The following is a 23044-nucleotide window of genomic DNA, read 5'->3' as shown; positions in this document are numbered from 1 at the left end:
GTAATGGGAACAATAGGAGGCCGCGAAATGGGATCATTTCCTCCCGGGCCCTTGGCCATTTTTTACGGTGAGATCCAGCCCCGAACAAACTTGGTCCCTGGAGCATCTTGGAGCAGCCAGGCCCTGGCACTGGGAGGGGCATCAGTATTTCTACCTTAGGGTAACAGTAGATCCTGCTGGGGGCCGTTTGCTTTTTCTTATTTCTTTTTTTAAAATTTTATTTATTTATTTGACAGAGACACAGAGAGGGAACACAGCAGAGGGAGTGGGAGAGGGGGAAGCAGGCTCCCCGCAGGGCAGGGATCCGAATGCGGGGCTCGATCCCAGGACTCTGGGATCATGACCTGGGCCAAAGGCAGACACTGAACGACCGAGCCACCCAGGTGCCCCTGGGAGCTGTTTTCCCAGCTGAGACGCAGGGACGCGCGCTCGCCGAGACAGCGGCCGCCCCCACCAACTCCCGCCCCCCCACCCCGGTCCTGGCCTGCGCGGGGGCCCGGCTGCAGGGGCGCTGGCTTCTGCGCTCGTAACTGCGGGACCAGCTGCTGATCTCGGCAGCCCGGGCGCAGGCACAACACCTGGCACGTGGGACGTGCTCAAAACGAACGCGAGTCAAGTCTGCACACTTCGGGCTCCAGGCCACGGAAAAGCAGGACGCCTGGAAGACGACTTTTTCTGGCGTCTAACCCGTGTTAATTCACTTTGGGGCAAAGGGACATTTCGCCCTTTTTCCTTCCAAGGTCCCCGAATGCACTCTAGAAGGGAGATGAGGCGTCAGTCAGGCTGCGATTCACGGGGGAGACCCCACTGTTTTGTGCCCGTGGTCTCCCCGCGGCTAGAAGCTCTCCGAGCCGGCAGCGGCAGGAGAGGGGGAACTGAAACGCCGCGGAACCAGAGGCGAGGGAGCAGGGCGGGCGGAAGGAGGACGAGTAAGGACCGGTAGGCCTAGCTCCGAGGCGGCGGCGGCGGCGGCGTAGGCATGGAGCCCCTGCGCGTCCTGGAGCTGTACAGCGGCATTGGAGGCATGCACCAGGCGCTGCGAGGTGAGAGAGCTCACCCCATCTCTCTCGGCTCGCGCCGCGCGGCTGGTCCCAGCTTGGGTGCGGGGGAGGGGCGAAGCGACGAGGCGCCGGGGGCGGAGTCTGGAGCGCGCGGTGTGTCCGTGCGGCGGGGGGAGGGGGGCGCTCTCGGTTGTCCTGGAAACCGCCCGGGCGCGGAGTTGGGCGACTCGGGGCGGAGACTCCCTTCCTCCCTCCGCGAGGCCTTCCCCAGGGGCCCACGCGGAGTCCGTGTGGACTGGGTCTGTGAGTCCTGACCCGCGGGGCGAGGCTGGAGAGTCAAACTTAAGAGGGTACGGGCGAAGGGGGATGGGCGAGCCCCTCGCTGGGGCCAGGCCCGGCTTCCAGGTGTGGGGCCACCTAGAGGCGGGGACACCTGCTTCTTTATCCCCCTCCCCCACCCCCCACCCCGAGTCGCGGCGGGGAGGGGAGGTCGATGGTGGGGCTTGGCGGGTGAGGGGTGGATCTTCAAAGGGATAGCTTCGGCGCAGGGTGGACGTTAGGGCAGCGTCAGTGAACTGGGGAGGGACAGCGTGGAGGGAAGCCCTGTTCCTTTCTGATCGCTGGAAAGAAACAGCTGCGTGTCCTGTCTGGCTACATTGAGGCGCCTGAAGAGCTGCCTTGAAACTTGGTTGTGACCTTGGGCTGGTTCCTTTACGTCTTTGAACCTGTTTCCTGGCCTTAAAAATGGACAAGGGAATTTTCCAGAGAAGGATTATTATGAGGATCAAAGATAAGGCGGGGTGAAATGGTTAATAGTGTCTCATGCATTGTAGCCACCCCAAACATAATAAATTATTACTATCGCTGTTACTTGTAATGCACCTTTTTTCATTTTGAGGTTTTAAATATCTATGGTGATAAGCTGGAACCGAAAGGTTTATTTTCGGTGATGTTCGCTCAAAAATAGTTCTTGAACTCCAGGTACTGTCTAGGTGCTGGAGATACAGAGTGACAAGTAAACTTCGAACATGCGTGTTTATTCTTAAATTACTATGACAACCACAACATTGAAACTTGCCTGCTTCCTTTTTTTAGTACCAAGGGCAACAAAAAAATTTTTTAGTGTAAGATACAATATATAATGAATTGAACATGAGTGTTCTGGGCATATGTATTGAGTTTTGAGTGTAGACTAGGGTAGTGATTTTATTACCAATTTTTATTTATTACCAATTTTTATTACCAGTTATTTGCTGGCTCTCTACATTCAGTTCCCTTATCAAAACTTAGCCAACAGGAAAACAAAAGGGGGGGGGGTGCCTGGCTGGCTCAGTTAGAAGAGCATGGGACTCTTGATTTGAGGATCATGGGTTTCAATCCCATGTTGGGTATAGAGATTACTTAAATAAATAAACTTTAAAAAAAAGAAAATTCTGGAACTCTTTATTCTTTGTTAATTTTGTAAGATTTTATAATGTCAGCATATTTTCCCGTATCTTGAAACCCCTTAGTGAACATGATCTTAAAGTTTGCTCAGCACTTGATCATAAGCTATATAATTCAGCCACTCCTTAAGGGTTGAACATTTGATTATACCCCAATTTTTTTCAATATAAATGTGCTGCAATTACAGCCTTGAGCATAAATCCTAATTTTCTCTTTAACTGTGTTTTCTAAAAGTTGAATTAATTCATTTAACAATCTGAGACTATGTGCTAGTTATTAAGTCAAAAGTTAGGATAATTTTTTAAAAACTTGCTAGATAATATAGCAAATTGCTTTTCAGAGGTTTATGAATGCCTCCTTTGACTACATATTCATCAGGATTTATATTAGCCATTTTTAACTTTTGCTAATTTGTTTGGAGGAAATTGTATGATTTTAACTGGCATTTTTTTTGGTTAGTGAAACAGTTAAGTATCTTCTATCAGCCAATACATACTGAATTTGTACACATACTTCTGTTGCCACTGCTACATCCTGAATCTAAACTTTTTTAGAATAGTTTCCCTATTACTCCCCTGTTTCTACTTTGCTTTCCTGCTCCACCCTATCTCCACATAGGAAGAGAATGATCTTTTGCACAGTCAACTGAGTCATGTCATTCACTTCCCTGCTTGCATGGATTCCCTTTGAGGTTTTGAGTCATAGTCCTGTCTTCTTACTCTGCCTGGGAGATCTGGCCTCTGCTGCCTTCCCTTCCTTTTTGTTCTGTTACTGCTTCTAGCACAGTACCACACTTGTGATACGCATTCTGCAGATGATTGCTGAGTTGATTATTGAGTGGGTAATCATTCTACCATTATGTTGATAAAAGCATAGTTTGCCAGCCCCAATTTTTGTATAATATGGAACTCTTTGTTGCAAACCCATAATCTATTCTCTAGCTAACCTAAGCAGGAAAAAAAAAAAACATATACACTAAAGGACATTTGGAAGCTCACAGAATCTACAGGACACCCAACGAACAGGTTAGGTGAACAGAAGCACTGCTCAAATCATATTCTAGGCCCTGCCCCTCTACAAAGCTATGTGCTGACATCACAACTTTCATCAGTGTGCTGGGGGCTGGATCTGAGAAGTGCCATCCCTGTTTTTCTCTGAAGGGGAGATGCTTCTATCATCTCTGTCACGAAAATGATGGGTTTTTCATTTGCTGCCTCGTGTTACTACTTCTGAATTAAAGTACCGTATGGATGCATTTGCTTGGTGAACGTTGTTAGATCCCACTGCCAGCAGAGGAAGCTGGGAAAGTGAGTTCTGGCTACTGTTTTGGAAAGAGGGGACTCAAAATATGGTAAATTTTCAAATACAGAAAACACAGGCAAGATTCATAATGGCCACAAGTATAACAAATAGCTTTCACATTTTTCAGTACATGTTGCCCCGTATAGGAAGCACTTAGTACTTCTTTGATATTATTTATGCCTGCGCAGTCTATAAAGTCTTGGGTAATGAGAATCTTCCAGGTGAAAATATCTCCTTTCAGAAAGCAGTAGAAGTAGTTTCATGGGTTATATATTGGTGGGGCCTGCAAGGCACCTGCAAATATGAATAGGTACCAAATAGGACTTTTTTCTTATAAAGTATAATATTAGAGAACGAATAAAATGTGGTGTAAGGTAGTGAATAAAGAAGCTCTAGCTGATTACTGTCATATATATGGTCAACTACTGAGACATCCTTAAAAGTAAAAATGCTTGCCCTGCCAAATAATTTCTAAAGGTCTTTTAAATTAATTTTGACTTTTAGTCACATAACAGTCATATTTAGTAGGAATTACTGAGCCTCAGTATTTTCTCTTAAAATGTCAAGCGATTTGTCACTCATTATTTTCTGAATTTCTTTTATCTTTATTTCTCAATGACTTCTATGCCAACTTGAGGCCCTATTGAACCACTTTGTAATTAGGTGTGCTTATAACTGAATCGGGCAAGTATATTATGATTAAATGTAGATCTGAATGTTACCTGGGAATGTTTTGGGAATATCAGTTGTAGGGAGCTAGAATTTGAACTGCTTGATTTTTTTTTTTTTTAAATTTATATTTTTTCCTTGGGATTGTAAAAACGCCCTCTTCATGCCTCTTTTCCCATAGTTGTTTTTAAATAACTTGTTGCCAGAATTGAAGTGAAGTGAGGTAAAAATTTGTCCCGTTTGAAAATATGTATCTTTTGTTCTCTGTTAGTTATAGGAATTACTAGATTGTTTTTTTTCCAAACTTGAAATACAAAGTTGAAATAGGTGGGATGAGTTCTGTATATTCAACAAAGGAGAACCCTCACTTTCCATTGGATGATAGAATTACCTATCTTTTCTGTGATGAAAATGCTTACTTCACTGCAGGATAGTACTATTTTCCATAGATCAGATGACTTCCCCTGTCCTAATGTGCTAATGACCAGTTAATTTGTATTATGAGCTATCCGTGGGGGCTTTTGGGGGCTCAGTAAATAGTACCCCTCTTCGTAATTCGGAACAAAGAGAGGAAGAAAACAGAGGAGTAAGTCAAATAGGAAATACAAATTTGTATGATTTTTATTACTAATAAAGGCTGAGTTGGAGGATGTAGGTAGTGAGAGGACCAGATAGGCAGCTAGTGTTCAGCCAGACAGTGAGGGAGCGTATCTTTCAGGTGGGTAGCTATTCCCCAGGAGGAGGACTGGCGGCGCTGAGCAAGCATGCCTAGTTTATTTTTCACAAATTAGCCAGTTAGAGAAGTCAATCTGCTTTCCATGGAAGAAGAGATAGGATGGGTGAGGATTTTAAGATGAATAGAAACCACTCACTCGGAAGAAACGTCAGTAGGGGAACATATACACTCACCTGCCAGATGCTTTTAGGAATCATTCAGATGTCCCCATTTTTTGGTTTTGCAAATGCTGTCTCATTCTTTTATTATGTGATATTTAAATCACTTCTGACAATCATTTGGTACCATTGAATCATTTGAAATACAGTAGTTTGTTTTCATAGTAGCTTGGTCTTAAATCAGTATGTTCGTAGCACTATGAGATAGTAACAGCAGACAGTGTTTATGCAGGACTGTCAAGAGCACAGATTTATCGTCAGAAAGCCTGGTACATCCTAGCTTTGTGAACTTGGGCAAAAACTAAACTTTCTGTGCCTCAGTTTCCTGTTCTGTAATAGTACATATCTCGAAGGGGAAGTGTGAAAATTGTAAATAAATGAAAATCAAGCTGCCGATAGTGCTTGGATGTGTTTAAGTGCTCAGCAAATATGAGCAGTTATTAACAAAAATCTTAAAGTTATAGAAAGTTATTACATGTTAAAAATGGCTTTAGAAGAGACTGATGATTAAATATTCGAAGTTGTCAAAGAGCTTTCAGACTAGATTTGAATTATTCAGGAGTAGATCAGTGAAGGAAAGAATTATTTATAGCCACAGAAGATGACATGGAATGAATATGTATGAAGAGGTGAAAGAGAAGGGCAATGTAGAGAGAAGAAAATTCTATTTTGCCCTCTTGATTCTCTAGAAAGCTTCCTGATCCACGAGGGAATAGATTTCCTAACCTGAATCTGCTTTGTGTTCATTTCCCTGCCCTCCTATTCAATGATTTTGGAATTACTCCATCTATTTCTCTGAGTGATAAAATTAATACCATTATTTAGGAGTAAGGCAGAACTGGCATATATTAGCTGCATGAATACTAGAAAGCTATTTGACTTTCTAAGCCCAGATACCCTCCTGTGAGACAGAGACCGGTAATACCTTCTCATAGGGTGTGTGAATGTTAACTGAAACAGTTGATGTATGAAATATTGTATAGGTACTTGGTAAAATCTTAGCTTCTTTTCTTTTCCCCCACCTTGTTTTGTAACTAGCTTTCCTTACTTAATTGTATGGGATGTCCTTATTGATTGAAATCAGGATAATACTACTAACAGGCTTGACAGGAGGATTTAATGAAACTGTATACATAGAGCTAGTAGAATTCCTGTGTATAGTATATAAGCAATACTGCTGATTACTTAGGAAGTTGAACATTTTCATATACTTACTTGTATTTATTTTGTGACTTGTTCATGTTGTCATTGGCTTATTCTTTTTTATAATTGCTGATTTGCTGTTCAGTTTTGTTGTGATATTTTTTCCCTGCAGGATTTTGGAAGACGATAGTTTTTCAGGTAGTTAAGAAGGGAAAGATTATATCAGACAGAAAGAAACTTCCTGTGCGCACACAGACATGAAATAGCATGGTCTATACAAGTATGGGAGAGCTACAGGTTTTAAAATATCCTTGCAATTTAAGTGCTCCAAAAAAGTAGATGTTTATGAGGTACCAAATCATGACATGCCGTGCAACCTGATAAGGTGCTTGGATTTTTATCTCCTAGGTCTGGTTAGCAAATGAAAGTTAAAGAACCTGTTGATTAGGTTCTAGAAATTGTACTGTGTGACCAGACGTTGGTAGTGGTGGGGAGTAGGGTATAGAGGCATGGTGGACAGGTAGGAAATTATTGTTCAGAGATAATGAATTTAGGCAAAGCCAATGAATGGAGAAGATGACTCGGGTTATATATACAGGATCTAAAAATCAGCAAAACCTGGTAGTCATTTGGGTGTTAGTTACCGAGGTTTCTAATGTGGGTGATTTATCAAATGGAATAGTCCTAAATCAAGGTAGGGGGGAAATAATAGGTTCCATTTTAGAGTCACAGAGTTTGTCCATATGACCCACAGAAATGCCACATTGTGCATTTTGGTCCGGGGATCAGTGTGATTAGAGATAAACGTTTGTTTCTGTATACGTGTCGAGTGTAAAGAGGACCAACAGTATGGAATACTGAGGAATAGTGACATTGTGGGGCTGGGTAGAAAAACAGTATTCACAGAGGGAAACCGAGCAGGAAAAGTTCAAGAGCAAGGAGAACCAAAAGAACACCATGCCATGAAGGTAAAGCGAGGAGAAGATTTCAAGGAGTGATCTGAGATTGCAAACCCAGGGGAACTAAGGACCAAAATGAATTCTTGGGTTAGTTGCCATTTCCTGGCTGGTATCCTATGTAATTGTTTTCTCAGGGATATTAATAAGTTTGCCTTGATGGTCAAGTAAGTTTCGGAAACTCTTCATACGATATTGTCCCATGAGAGTCTCAGGACACATTAATATACCAAAAGTGGTGGGAAGCCCTGCAAAACGGGTACTGTGTGGTTTAAATCTGCACTTCCCGTATGTATTTGAGCCATGAATATGCTTTTTTTTTTGCACATGGGGAAGAAGATCACACTTACTAGCATCATGTAAAATAACGTTCCTTAGAGCATGTGTTGGGAAATGCCTGCTGGGGAACAGGAGGGCACTGAGGGAGCTGTGGGAGAAGGGCTGGGGCCAGTGAGTGTGTGAGTGAGAGGAAGTGCCAGGGCTCCGCACAGCACCAGCGTGCATCACCTCTGATGATGCTGACGGTGCTGACCAGCTCTCTGTAGTTTTTCGATAAGGCTAGATTTGTTCATGTTCTCATTATCTTTTTTGTTTGTTTTTTTGTTTTTTTTTTCCTCCCTAGAGGTGTACAGAACTGAGCTCCTGGTTCTCCTTACCCCTTCAGAACTTCATGCTCCCGCAGCCTTCCTCCTCCCAGCAACAGGTGTCTCCATTCTTCCGGGGGCCCACCCCCGAGTCTTGGAGTCACCTCTGTTTCTTCTCTTTGACTTACTTCAGCAAATTCCATGGGATCTCCCTTCAAACTTGATTTATAATTCGATCATTCCTCTCTGTCCTCACCTGTACCATCTCACCCATAATCTCACTCTTGTTTTGTCAGACTTAATTGATGTGCCAGCCCAGATTCACTTGACTCCACCTGCCTCCCAGGCCCTGAGCTGCTTGTTAGGCGTGGTTCCCCGACTCTGCTGTTGTGGCCTCACCCCATAACGCTGCCAGTCCACGCTTCATGACATGCTCAAGCCACCCTCAGTGTCCCGACTGAACTGTTGCTCCAGAGGCTGTCCGGAGGGGTTGGATATCAGAACCCTAACTGGAGAGGAGAGGAGGAGTCACGCCTGTACAATAATCGAAAATACACGTCTATTGGTCTCTGCCCCCTGTTCCTGGCATAGAGCTCCTAAAACCCTTATAACTTCCTCAGTGATAAGAGCACTAGGAGCCCTTTTTGTTCTCAGATGTAGTCTTTGACCCTGCTTCCTGACACAGAGCTCCTAAATCCCTTGGAATTTTCTAGGGGGCAGGACTGTCTTTTGTTCTAATGAGACAACTCTTGCTCTGCTCCCAGATTGCTTCAGGATGGGGGCTGGTCACTAGACAGACTGAGGGTAGTGAGAAGCTTAGAGCTTTCAGTCCCACCGCCTAACCTCTGGGAGGGAGAGGGGCTGGAGATCACGTTGTTGATTGATCATGCTTATGTGAAGAAACCTCCATAAAAATCCTAAAAGTTGTTCAGAGAACAACTGGGTTGGTAAACACATCCACATGCTGTAGGGATGGTGCACCCCAGCTCCATGGGGACAGAAGCTCCTGAGCTCTGGATTCTTCTAGACATTACCCTGTGTATCTCTTCATCTGGCTGTTTGTCGTGTTCTTTACTATATAATAAACTGTCAAACATAAGCATTGTGTGAGTTCCGTGAGGTGTTCTAGCAAATGATGGAACCCAAGGAGGGGATTGTGGGAACCCTGGATTGGTAGCCAAGTCGGACAGAAGTTGTAGGTAACCTGGAGCATGTTGGTTAGTACTTGCAATTGGTGTCAGACTTGGGGCAGTCTTATGGGTCTGAGCTCTTAACTTAAGGCCAACTCCGGTTAGCGTCAGAATTTAAGTGAACCGTGGACATCCAACTGGTGTCAGAAGTGTTGTGAGTATGTAATAGTGTGTGAGTAAAGGAGAACCACAGGAGGGTCTTCCTACACATGCCTCATGGGGTGACTTCTGATCAGGAGGAGACACGTTGAGGAAGGAGTCAGCAGATACATCCTGTCTCTTCCTCCCCCTACCAGTGTTCCCTGCTCGAGTACACATGGAGATGTGGGAAGTGTTGCTTTAGATCAGACAGCGTCAGGGCTTCTGTCACCTTCCATACATCCCTCCTCCTGCCTTTGAGGAGTGAGACATATAACCGCATTACCACAGTTACCTGGGTTTTCTTGTGAAGCTGTGGCCAGTGGAGTACTGTACTGCCTTTTGTTTGCTTTCCCTCCTCCCTGCCTCACTACCCCTTACTCTTGCTACTCTGGGATTTTGCCTCCCAGAAAGAGCATCTGCAGCTAAGCTTTGCCTTGGGTTCTTTCTTAGGAGTCCTGGGCAAAGGATTATTGCAGTAGCCTTTTTACTGGTCTCCTTCCTTCTGCTCTGTCTCCTCTAGTTTATTTTGACTCCTCTAATGTCAGCGTGACCCTTTAGAAATGCAGTAGATTAAGTCATTCCTCTGCTTAAAACTTCTGAGAGGTTTCTTATATCACTCAGTGAAGGCTTAAGTCCCCTGGCCGTAGTCCTGGTTGGGCTAGAGCCAACCCCTTTCCCTCTCTGAGCACGTTTCTTGTGCTGTCCCCTGGCTTTCTCCATTCCAGGCTTGCTAGCTGTCTTAGTAAGTTAGTAAGTTTGGGCTGCTGTAACAGTACCATAGACTGGGTGGCTTGTGAACCCCAGACGTTCATTTCTCATGGTTCTTGAAGCTGGGAAGTTCGAGATCAGGATGGCAGTGCCGTTGAATTCTGGTGAGGGCCCTGCTCCACGTATCAGAGTCCCGACTTCGCCTTTGTCTTCACATGGCAGAGAGCACAGAGAGGAGGTCAGCTCGCCCATGACTCTTAGAAGGGCATCATCCTGTTCATCCAGACCACCTTCATGGCTTCATCTGAAGCATTAGGAGCCAGAGTTTCAACTAAGAATTTGGAGGGGCACCTTCAGTCTCTACCAGTCTTCTTGCTGATCCTCCTACACAATAAGCATGCTCCCAATCTCTGGGCCTTTGCAGTGTCTTTTCCTTCTGTTCTAGAAAGTTCTTCCACATATCTGCCTGCTCCTTCATCTCCTTCAGGTTTTTGCTATTGAGATATTCTCTAACCATCCTGTATAAAAATAGAACTAATCTCTTCTACACTATTTAGCTTACTCTGTTGTTTCTTTTCCCATGATACTTTTCATTGTTAGATGTATTATGTACTTACTTATTTATCGTTTAGTTTTCCCCCACCCCACAAGGATATAAGTTCCATTATAAGATAGACTTTGTCTAGAACATTGCTTATGCATACTTGTTGGATGAATGTACAAATGAATAAATGAACTAGGGTCATGTTTGCTATGAAATATGGATAGCTTGAAGTAGATACCATTGTACTGTGATAAGTTTAAACTTAGTTATTAAATCTGAATCACAGAGGTCATTTTTCTTTGGGGGAGGTGAGCTAAGTCAGCATTTCCCAAAGTATGGTGCATGGGTAGTGTTTTGAAGGATGTTAATAGGTATCATGTAGGAGATAAACGTGTTCATATGTGTGTGTATGTGTCCATGTCTGTGTGTGTGTGTATGTGTGTGTGTTGGAGAGTGGCCAAATAAGTCGAATCACCGAGGGTTTTGTATGCATGATTATATGTGACATTTTAACAGATAACAGATTTTTTTTTGTGCTGCATGATAAAACGTGAAATTTTCTCAAAATAATCAAGTTTTTTGAGATAAGTTGGTTTGAACTCAATGTAGACTTTTAATCATATGTTAAAATGAGCTATGGTGAAAATAATGAAGTTGAAGGGTTTTATTTTTTACCTTTTATTCCTTTCAAGAGTTATTACCTCTTTGTATGGAACATTGAAAAGAAAAGGTTCATATATGATAGCAAATCTGTAAGTAATTACAGAAGGATTATTACATAAAATAGGGAGATTAGGGTTGAATGTAGAATTCAGGATTTGTTGGTATCTAGAACCTTTTTAGGAATTTGGCCTTTTGCTTTGCTGATGAAAGTTTATCAGGAATATTCCCTAAAAAGTGCTTTGTAGAAATAGTGCTAATCAGTTCTTACCCTGCCTAAAAGCAAAAAGTTGCATCTCAGTTTTGGAAAATCTCAAATCTCAAATAGTTGAGATTCCAACATAAGTACCATTACTTTACCTGGACCAATAGTTGCTTTTACTGTTATCCCCCAGTTCTTTCCATTTTAGGACTTTAAATCAACACAAACTGAACAAAAACCCTTGGACTTAAGTAAAACAACTCCATCAGAGAGTTAGTCATAGTAGCTCTTTAGCATCCGTTAGTGAGTTTTTGTTTTTGTTCAAAGACAATAGTGAATTTAATAATCCCTTAATACTTAATGAGTGAAACTCAAGTGAAAAACAAGTGCCTGAGTCTTTTAGCACAAACACAACCCTCATAGACTTTGGCACATACCTTAATTAAAGGAGAATTTGGGTCCAGGAAGAGCCCATATTATGAAGGATTTATAGATACACAATCAATTAGGCTATGAAGTTTCATTGATCAAATTTGAGATACTAAGTAAATAATTTTGCCTTGCTTACATTTTTCCTGAAAACCCTGAGATTTAGATGATTATAAAAGTACCAGAGTAATTTCTCTGCCTCTTCAGAGGCATTTTATTTCTGTGGCTTCCATTTACTTTGTGGTTATTGTTGCTAAGTCATTTGTTTAAATTATATTATTTGACTATTTAGATTTAATGGCAGTCATTATTGATTTGACGTAATACTGACCATTTATCTGTACCTTGCTCTCCATCCAGTGAGATTTCTCTTGTTAATTTTGAAATGTCAGAATGTTGGTGACCATGGCTGGGGGAAAAGATATGAATCTATCATTTTTCTGGATTGTTTTGTGGGTTGGCATTTTTAGTATTTGGCAAGGGAAACATACTTAAAATCCAGAGTTCTGCTTCTGAGAAGAGATCGTCTTTTACATTTCTCCTGTGATTGTAAAAGTCAAAGTGCTTGTGATTCCATTAAAAGAAAACAGAAAAACAAAGCCCAAACATATATACGTATGCTTTTATAGACATATTTGTCATACATTCTTCAGTAAACATATCCATTTTCCCCAAACAAGTTATACTTCAAAAAGAGAATATAGCTTTATATTTTAGTATTAATTTTAGGATCTTCATATTTCTCAATTTACTATATTTTGAACAGCAAACTAATAAAATGTTGCTTTAATAAGTTACATTAGCCTGAAAAAAGGCAATACAAGTGTTGGGTGCTTATTAAAGTCACTTGATGGAATTGATGAAAGAATCATACAGATGAATTTAAAGACTTAGAAATAATTTTCAGAGGGATGACCTTGCAGTTATAAGGATTAGATACCATTGTAAGCAAACCTTCTGGAAATTACTTTACAGAGTAGTAGGGAAGAGAGCTCCTTTGTGGAGATCACAAATCAAGACTTATATCTCACTGTATTAAGAAAGGGGACTATTTGGACTTGGGAACCATAACACTGCTAGAGTCCCAAAAGTCCCAAGGGTGGAAAACATTGGGAAATACTGAAAACATACTCATGTATTCATTCAGCATATAATTTTATTTATTTATTTATTTGAGAGAGATTTACTGAGAGAGATCACAAGCAGGCAGACAGGCAGGCAGAGAGAGAGGAAGAAGCAGGCTCCCTGCTGAGCAGAGAGCCCGATATAGGACTCGATCCCAGGACCCTGAGATCATGACCTGAGCCGAAGGCAGCAGCTTAACCCGCTGAGCATGTAATTTTTGAGTGGTTTATGTGTCATTTACTTTGCTGCACAATGGGGATATAGCAGTAACAAGACAGCTGTATTATTTTCCTTGAGATTATGGTTTACTGGGAAATACTGATGCGACACAAATGAAGAAAATTTCAAAATAAGAATTACACATGCTGTTCATGCATAGTAAACACTGTTGAGAATTTGTATTGTATCTTTTCAATTTTTATTTGACAGGTCTTCATTAACATTAAGATAATTTATAGTTTTCTTTTTTCAGTGAAAAAATTTTAAGGTTTTCCTTGTTACTAAATATATTTGTAAACTTGTTTTTTTAATTGTTGTGTGATATTTTTTATGAAAGTTCCATTTATTCAAAGCAATCAACTTTTTAGGATATGTAGGTTGCTTATAATTTTTCACTATTATAAATAAAATAGCATTTATCCTTCATATAAATCTTTTCTTCACATCTCTGTTATTGCCTTACATGTTGATTTCCTGTTGCTGCTATAACGCATCACCACAAACTTAGCGGCTTAAAGCAATACAAATTTGTTATCTTATAATGCTGGAGATTAGAAGTCCTAAAATCAAGGTTTTGCCTGAGTTGTTTCCTTCTGGAAGCTTGAGGGGACAGGTGTTTCTCTGCCTTTTCGAGCTTCTAGAGGTCACCTGTGTTTCTTGACTTGTGACTTCTTCCTCCATCTTCAAAACCAGAAGTGCAGCGGCATCTTCCAGTCTTTCTCACCTCTGCTTCTTTCATCCCTTCTCCTCCTCTGACTCTAACCTTCCTTCTTGTGATCACACTGGGCCTTACCCACATAACCTAAAATAATCTCTTTTTAAGATCTTTAGTCATATGTGTTGCTAGCTAAGGTAACATTATTGCAAGTTTCACGGGTTAGGTTGGAAACAATTCTTTTTGAGGCGGGGCTGTTCACTGTTCTGCCTACCACACCTTAGGGTATGTGCCCAAATACAAAATTGCTAAGTCCTAGCGGTTTTGAAGGCTTTAGATGCAAACCGCCAAACTGCTCTCTCAAAGACTGAACCTTCCTTTGCCACGCCTGCAGTGAGGGTTCCTGTCACACTTTCTTATTTTAAAAAGTCTTTGGACTTTTGATAATAATCACAGCAAAGATTTATTGAGTAATTACCATCTGGCCAGCACAAGTGTAAGCTTTATAGATATTAGCTAATTTAATCCTTGGAACACTGTACGACGTAGGTACTTTATTGTCTCTTTTACGGATAAAGACACTGAGGCTTGATGAAGTCAAGTAACTTGCCTAAGTCACACAGCTGGAACAGTGGAGCTAAACTTCAAACACAGGCAGAGGAAGAGCTGGATAGTTAGATACCCATATCCTGAATCTTTCTGAGGACCAGTGAACACACACACACACACACACACACACACTCTCTCTCTCTCTCTGAATAAAAAAATCTCTGTAGGGTGTGCCTGTGATACTCTTGATTTAAAAAAACAGTGATAGCTAATAAGTGTTGAATACCATGTGGCTTAATGGAAACAGGTTTGCAGAGAAATGTATAGTCGGGAGGAGACTCAAAAGAAAATGAGGAATGAAGTAATTGAAGTGTTTTTTCCTCTAAGGTTTTAGGATAGATTTTTCTTTCTGGTTCAGAGCGAAATTGTAAACTTAATTCTTTCATTTTTTTATTTTTTAAATAAAATTTAAATTTACTTGAGAGAGAGAATGAGTGAGAGAGAGCGAGCACAAGAGAGCGTACATAAGCAGGGGGTAGGAAGCGGACTCCCAGCTCAGCAGGGAGCCTGATGCGGGGCCTGACCCTGGGATTATGACCTGAGCCACAGGCAGGCAGATACTTAACTGACTGAGCCACCCAGGTGCCCCTAAACGTAATTATTTTAGAGGTGCCTATAGCAGAAATTCAGGGTAGGCTTAAAACTCTTAAGTCAATAATGATGAAAATAATAAGCTTTAAGGAAAGTCTACTATATAAAGGATAAAGGGACTCAGAACGGCAGGACAAATTTAGAGAGGAGTTTTTAGTTTAATTTTTGGAATCTTTATGATTGATAACGTAATTTTATTTTTACAAGTCTTTTTATCATTCATAGTTGATTAGATAGAGAGTAGTGGCGCATATATCATTTCTTCATTGACTTCCATGAGTATATCAGAAATCATCATCTTTTAAAAAAAGAAGTGATCATCTTTTAAGTTACAAGAAAATATCAGCAAATATGTTTTGACATATTTTTGGTGGTGAATCATTCATAGATTTTCAATCATTCAATGTAGATTTATGTAAAACAAAGTCTTTGTTCTTTAAACCTGTAATAGGCTGGATCACATGTGTTTATATTGCTTATTTATTAAACCATTTAAATAAATGTTTATAATCACTGGTATTGTCTTTAAGAGATTAAGAGGAAGGTCTAGATGTCATAGGAAAAATGGAGAAGACAGATTTTATATCCTTTGAATTCTAAATATGTAAATAGGTAGCTTTCAACTCATTACATTTTTGGCCATATGCCATCCTTGTTGATCTCTAAAGAACTATGACAATGTAGTTTAATTCTCGTTTTTTATTCTTTTAGCTGTTACTGAGTTAGTGGCATAAAATAACGCATTGAGTTATGACTGTATACTGGTGTGTGTGTGTGTGTGTGTGTCCTTACAGTCTAATGGGCATGTTTTGAGAATATGTCCAAACCTTTCTTATCTGACCTTGATACCTTCCCTTTGTGGGATATCTCAGGGTCACAACTAAGAGAAATATTGAATTATTTTGTTCCAAGATAAAAATAGTTTTGTTTGTTTGCTTTGACTGATTGTAAAAGCATTCCATTCTTATTGTTAAGAAAAAGACCAAATAATCCAAAAAGTTTAAGGGAAGAAATAAAAATTACCTCCAAATTCTCTCTACCACCAACAGATAGCCCCTGTCAACATTTACTGTTTTTATCTTTTTTTTTCTTAATATAGGGACATACATATACACTATACAAAACTTGGATTATTACCAAACAGGATAGTTAGTAACTTTTTTTGGTACTTAAAAAATCTGGATCACTCCACATTAGTGTATATGGTTGTCATTTCTAATATGGCAGTCTTACACTTATATTGTTCAAATATCTCCTTAGCATAAATTGTCACAAGTGGAATGGCTAGGACTAATGATAGAAGAGTTGAATCCATGTACACTACAGCCAGCATGATGAAGAGCACATTTTTTCAAACGTGCTTATACTAGACAGTGTTCATCTTATAAAACCTTTCCTAGTCTGATAAGCAAAACTGACTAATGTGAATTTCTGTCATTATTGGTGAGGTGCAGCAGCATTTTATGTTGACTGATAATATAAAATTCTTTATTTTGAATCGCCTGTAATTGAAATTTCTATTTTGACTGCTTTTACTTTTAGAACTTGAATTTTTGACGAATTGCTAAGACCATTCACCTGAAAATACGTGCTTCTTAGAAGACACTGGGGATACAACTTACAGATGGCTCTCTATGTATTTGTTGTATTTAGAATACATGTATAGGATAAAGTAATTAGGTAGACCTATAATGAAGTCCTTGTCTCCCAAATTGGGACTCTTGCAAATATTGCCTCAATTTATGATACTTGGGGAGTGTTTGATCAAGAGAAGTGTTTCTGTTATATAGATACATAGTTAATTAATTTCTTATTCACAAGGCTTTTGGTGTTCGTGTTGTTCTGCTTGCCAGGATGGAATTTGAAATGCATTTTCTTATAGTGATGAGTGATATTTAAGTGTGTGTTCTCTTAAGTGCCTGTTAGAACTGTTATTTCCAAGTTACAGAAGATAGTCCAAACTGGTTTACATAAAAGTTGTAAATACTCATGTAATGACTAAGATCAAATATAGGCTTGGTTTGGGGTACAGCTTAAAAGGGTTCAATTGTGTTACCAGGCATCAGTTTTCTTTCTCTGTGTATCTGTCTTAGTTTTGTTATTTCTGGATTGGCTGCATTTTTTTTTAAAGATTTTTATTTATTTTTTTGACAGAGATCACAAGTATGCAGAGAGGCAGGCAGAGAGAGGGGGGGAAGCAGGCTCCCTCCTGAGCAAAGAGCCTGATACAGGGCTTACATCCCAGGACCCTGAGATCATGACCTGAGCCGAAGGCAGAGGTTTAACCCAGGCGTCGCTGTATTTTTTTTTTTAAAGTTTTTGTTTATTTATTTGAGAGAAACAGAGCAAGCGCAAGCAGGGGAGGGGGACAGAAGGACAGGGAGAAGCTGACTCCCCACTGAGCAGGGGGCCCGATGTGGGGCTTGATCCCAAAACTCTGCAATCATAACCTGAGCTGGAGGCAGAGGCTTAACCAACTGAGCCACCCAGGTGCCACGTGGGTGCATTTTTATATAGACTCTCCCCTTATATAGACTCTCTCCCTTTTATATAGACTCTCCCCTTTTTATAGAATCTCCCACATCAAGAAGGTTGTATAGTAGCCGCTAACTTGTATCCTTGATATGTGTAGCTTATAAATAGTATGTCCATGGAACATTGACCATCTCTCTTGATAAGGTTTCTAAAATACAGACTTTTCTGTAAGAAACAAAAAGAAATGAAGGTTTATCTTTCCTTCAAACAAAATATAAGCGATCTAATATCACTTTCCAAGTCTTAAAACTTACCAAAACTTAATGGAAGGAAACATTTCTTTATCTTAGGACAATAAATCACTTAAAAATACCAAGTACCTTTTATAAAAGGGACTTATGAACACTTAGTAAACATTAGAAGATCTTGCATAAAAACCCGAGAAGTTAGGGTTTTGTCTTTTCTTTGGTAATCATGATCAATATTTGTAGTTTAACCCTTGTTTTATGTCAGAAACCACTGAGGCTGTTGGGTAACACTCCAGCCATCATTCCAAAGGGAAACCAGAGCTAACTTCATGACACCTTCTAATCAGTATTATGATAAATCATCTGAGGAGGTCTTGCCCTGCAAAAGTATTTAGCAAGATTACTGGGGTTAGGAAATACCTGAGGCTGATTATCATTGTTTCAGAGTTTCAGCGGTTTTGCTTTTGTGATTTTGAGTATACCATGGTGGTGTTATTAGTACTGGTATTCTTATTAATATTGTTCATATTAGATTTTTGAGTTATTGGATATATGATTTTGCTTAGTTTTCTAAATTTTTTATTTTCTCTTAAATCAAGGCTCCAGAGGTTTTCTCCTCAGAGTAACATAGATGTGACTTTTAAGAAAAATGATGAAATAACTTTATGTGGTGACAAATGGTGATGACGCTTACCGTGGTGAGCACTGAGTGATTTATAGAGTTGTTGAATCACTGTGTTATACTTCTGAAGCTAATATTGTATGTCAACTGTACTTCAATAATAAAAATTTAAAAATAATAGAGAAAGTATTTGGTTGGTAGAAATTCACTTCATAAAGAAAATCTGGGGAGAAATCATCTTTGATATTAAAAGAGGAATTCTTGTACCTCAGAGAAAAACAATGTAGCTTTAATTTTAAAACTCCCCTGACCTCCGTAAATAGAAACTTTATATATCCATCCCTGTGGGTCTAGCAAAATGCTTGGCTCAAGTACTCAATAAATGTTTTTTTGAATTATATTGATTCGGTCTAAACAGGAATTGAACCTGAAGTTCTCTTCTCACCACAAACATACACACAGACACAGATACACACACACACACCCCATCTAAACAATTGAGGAACTGTTAGGATTAGGTTCATGCCGTCTGTTAGCATTAGGTTCAACTGTCAGTAATAGAGACATCCAAAATAATAGTGACTAAAAGGAGGTAGAAGTTTGGTTTTTTCTCACATAAAGTAAGCCTAGGAGCACCTGGGTGGCTCAGTCGGTTAAGCATCTGACTCTTGATTTTGGTTCAGGTCATGATCGCAGGGTTGTGAGATGGTCAGGGAATCTGTGCTCAGTGGGGAGTCTCTCCTTCCTTCTCTTTCTCTCTCTTTCAAATAAATAAATAATCTTTTTTTAAAAAGAGAGAGAGAGAGAGAGTCTAGATATAGTAATGCAGGCTGCTACAGTGATTCTGAAATCCTTCAGGACCTCAACTCCTTCTAATTCTTTGCTTCACCAGCTCTGTAAAGTGGCCCTTCTCTTCCTGGGCTAACATGGTGATTCGAGTGCCAGCTATTACGTTTATTTTTCAATAGTTGAAACCAACAGAAGAAAAACATCAATAGTAAAAAGGCCAGAAAGCACAAACTATCATGTTCTTCTTTCCTATACCTTTGTTCTTTCTCAAGGTCCTCCTTTTCTCCAAATTGCATGGTATTATCTGGCGTATCATCTTTATTTTCCTTTCCCTGTAAATTCACTGTGCTCCTTTTTAAACATTAATTTGGTACCTTTTTCTCTTGTGCCACCTTCCTAGCTCTGGTCTGTATGTAGATCTCAAGCAGTCCTTGTCCACTCTCTGGTTGATGGGCTCTTATATTTAGTTAGATCTTAGTAACAATGATCTAGCATATGTCTTGACCCAGAGTAAGTTTTTTGTTGTTGTACTGTTAGCTAAACTTCTAAAGAGATTTCCAAAGAAATTGGATGAATTTTGTAAAAAAAATTTGAAACTTATTTTACATTTTATTTAATTCAGAGCAATAATTTATTTACAAGTTTTGAAAAGCAAGAATCTTTAAAAAGAAACAAGAAATACACTTTGCCAATAGGGATAAAACATTTTGCAATCATATTAAAATCAGAATCCTTTCAGATGTTTTTGCTTAGTACTTTTATTCTTAATGCTGTCACTTTGAATGAAAGGAAACAGACATGGGATATGTTCCACTGATCTTCCATTTCACAACTAGATGTCAGTGTTAACATACCTGATTAAGTGCCTCAGGTGTGATCATAATGAGCTCATTCAAGTAATTACTCACCTATATGAGACACAATCAGAAAATAAGTAATAAAGGGAAAAAATAGGCTGCTTTCATTATTTCAAAATGGATTGGTTAATTTTTTATTTACATTTTTAAAAATTGAATTTTTCCCCACCTTAATAACTATGCACCCTTAAGCTTTCTGATTTATTTGGTTAGGAAAGGCAGGTAGAGTATAAACTTGCATCCTTTCATCACTACTTCCAATCAGAGGTTCTTCCCTACAACTTTTCCAGAAAGAGTGATCAGAAAAAGAAGGGAAATTATTGCTACTCAAATATAGCGTGCGTGTGTTCGGTTCTTGCCTACTTCAGTGAGAGACATTCATGAGAGCAGGAATTACACATGTATTGTCAGTGACATTTCTTACATCTCCCTAGAAGGTCTCTCTTGGTATAACTAAACCTGCCTTTTCAAATTCCGTCCTCTTGTGAAGAGGAGCATGATACCCTTTGTCCTTTCCTTATAGATCCAATCTGACAATCTTTTAACATCACCTATATGCATTTCTTTAACTAGAATGTCTTACCTCTTATACCCATGCTTCCTATTGATAAATATGCCATCAGAGTAATAACTGAAATATCACGAATAATATCCGAGTCAAACAGTAGATCACAGTGCTGAAAACACACTCCTACCCTCCACACTACTAAAATACCCGGATGGGTTCCCTTTTCCCAATTCTCTCTTCCCTGCAAGATTTACGTCTGCTGCGTGATTTAAATAGTAGAGCTCACTTATGTAAAGTTCTACTGAGTTATATTCACTTTGATAGTTTTAGTTAAACATTTAAAAAATACGTGTACGTGGTTTGATGAAGATTATTGGAGACTATAGATCTGAAGTACACAGTAGAAAATGGCAAGAAAACTTCTCTTTGGATCTCAATTTTCAGAATTCAATAGAATTTACAGTTTTGCTTATTTATTTATTCATTTAATTTAAATTTTAGTCAGTTAACATATACAGCAATATTGGTTTCTGGAGTAGAATTTGGTGATTTGTCACTTACATACAACCAGGTTTGCTTTTTAAAATGGTTGTTTATAAATCTAACTTTTTCCTTAGAAACACATCCATATACCAGTACAATTCTGCTTTAAAAAGACACGTTGAATCATTGTTAGTAATATCTTAGTACATTCGTTTCTCATTGTGGAAATAACTTTTTAGGGCATGCCTTGGATCCTGGTTTTATAATAATCTAAAATAATGCATAAACAACAGGGTTTTTACTTACTGACTTTTAAAATCTGTTGTTTTACAAGAAAAAATTTTTGGTTCATCAGCTCTTGGATAGCCATGTAAAACATTCATTTGGCAGTTGCTTTTTGTAATTTTTTATGTCTTTCAGGCACACAATACAAGAACATAAAATTACTTATTGATTGTGGTACAGATTCGGCATATCACTGTGTACTGTCAGCCAGCCTGAAAAAAGAGAAAAGTTGTATTAACCAACTCCAGGCAATCCCAGATTGCAGAATATATCATGGAAATGCAAGCGGTCTTCATCATGTTAATAACAAGATAATCATATTTAACAGAAAAATAAAATAATTCAGTGAAGTTTATGTAATTCTGAATTCCCTTACAATGCTTAGAAGTAACTTAATTCTTGATCTAACATAACAGGTTTGTGATTTTGCAAAATAATCCTTATATACTGATTTTTAATTTGTTTAAAAGCCTTCTTGATTTATGTTTCAAGATTTCTCTGATGCCTTTGACAAAGATATTATTTATAATTTTATACTAAGATAAATAACTAGTTACTGATTTCTAAACTCAATTGGAGGCAGCTACCCTATGGTATTACCAACTGGACCTCAGAGTTTCCAGTGACCTACATACAAGGCAGCAGAGTACTAGGAGATAACTAACTGGTCCTAGCTGAGTGTCTTGAGCCTAGTAGACATTCAGCAAATACTTAGAGATACTTATGCCCTTGTTTTGTCTTGGACATCATCTCTTTTAGGCCTCAATACATGGTTGTGATTATTTTCTGAGTGTCTGTGAACCTTCCTGTTTACCCATATTTTGAGAACTGAGTTTCATTTTTGATGCCTGCTACCAGAGCCCTAGCTCCTCACATCTAAGGTCATTTTTTGATATTTGGTCTACCTATGCTAACTCTTAACAGCAAATGGTTATTAAAGAAATAGCTATTTTGAGGTACTGGGCAATTTTGTAATTTTTTTTCTGGTGGTTTTCCTAAGAAGTCTCAAATACTTTTATTTTTAAAACTTCACATCTTCTCCTGATTTGGGGCAGGGAAATACATAATTTCTTATGTATGTGTTTGGGTAAGAAGTTCAAGGGGGTGGTAATTGCAAAATGTAATAGCAGCTATGCATGTTTACATAGTTCATGTTTTGACTGCCGTAAAACTCTTTGACATCACTTTGAAAATTATTATTTTTTTTTTAAGAAAGAAAGAGTGGGGGAACGGGAGAGAGAGAGAGGAGGAAAGAGAATCTTAAGCAGACTCCATGCCCAGTGCAAGCCCAACATGAGGCTCGATCTCATAACCCAAATCATGAACTGAGCAGAAATCAATAGTCGGATGCTTAACCCACGGAGCCACCCAAGCACCCCGAAATTATTATTTTTAACAGCAAGAGGGAAGGGCAGTGAAGGCATGCTCTTGAAATTGTTTCCATTACTCTTTTCACATTCTGTCCTGATCTGTTAGATTTTTAATTTTTAGTCTATGTATTTTTTATATTTGGACACCAATTAATTGCTCCTTGTAGTTAAAACTTACCTAAATCTTAAACAGTTGGATTTTATGGTATGTGAATCCCATAAAACTGTTGTTACCCCAATAAAACTGTTGTTTAAAAAACTTCCAAAACTTAGGTAAAAGCATTTTTAGTGATATTGGGAAGCAGCTTTGTATTAATGTTAAAAGGTGAGGAGGTGCAA

The 23044-nt window shown here is 39.3% G+C and overlaps 1 protein-coding gene across 1 annotated transcript in view; it reads left to right on the top strand.

Moving 5' to 3' along the window:
- Window positions 1–490: 490 nt before the first annotated feature.
- The window catches only part of TRDMT1 (tRNA aspartic acid methyltransferase 1), a 52395-nt gene continuing 29841 nt past the window's right edge, over window positions 491–23044 (top strand). Inside the window, exon 1 of the mRNA XM_004757572.3 lies at window positions 491–1043. Coding sequence (XP_004757629.1) covers window positions 980–1043 — 64 coding nt within the window. The 5' untranslated portion in view covers window positions 491–979. The remainder of the gene's footprint in view (window positions 1044–23044) is intronic.

This window comes from Mustela putorius, unplaced genomic scaffold (assembly GCF_011764305.1).
Source record: "Mustela putorius furo isolate JIRA1106 unplaced genomic scaffold, ASM1176430v1.1 tig00003913_pilon_pilon_pilon, whole genome shotgun sequence".
NCBI classification, from domain to species: Eukaryota; Metazoa; Chordata; class Mammalia; order Carnivora; family Mustelidae; genus Mustela; species Mustela putorius.
Note: the sequence above shows the minus strand (reverse complement) of the source record. Positions and strands in the feature narration are given on the sequence as shown.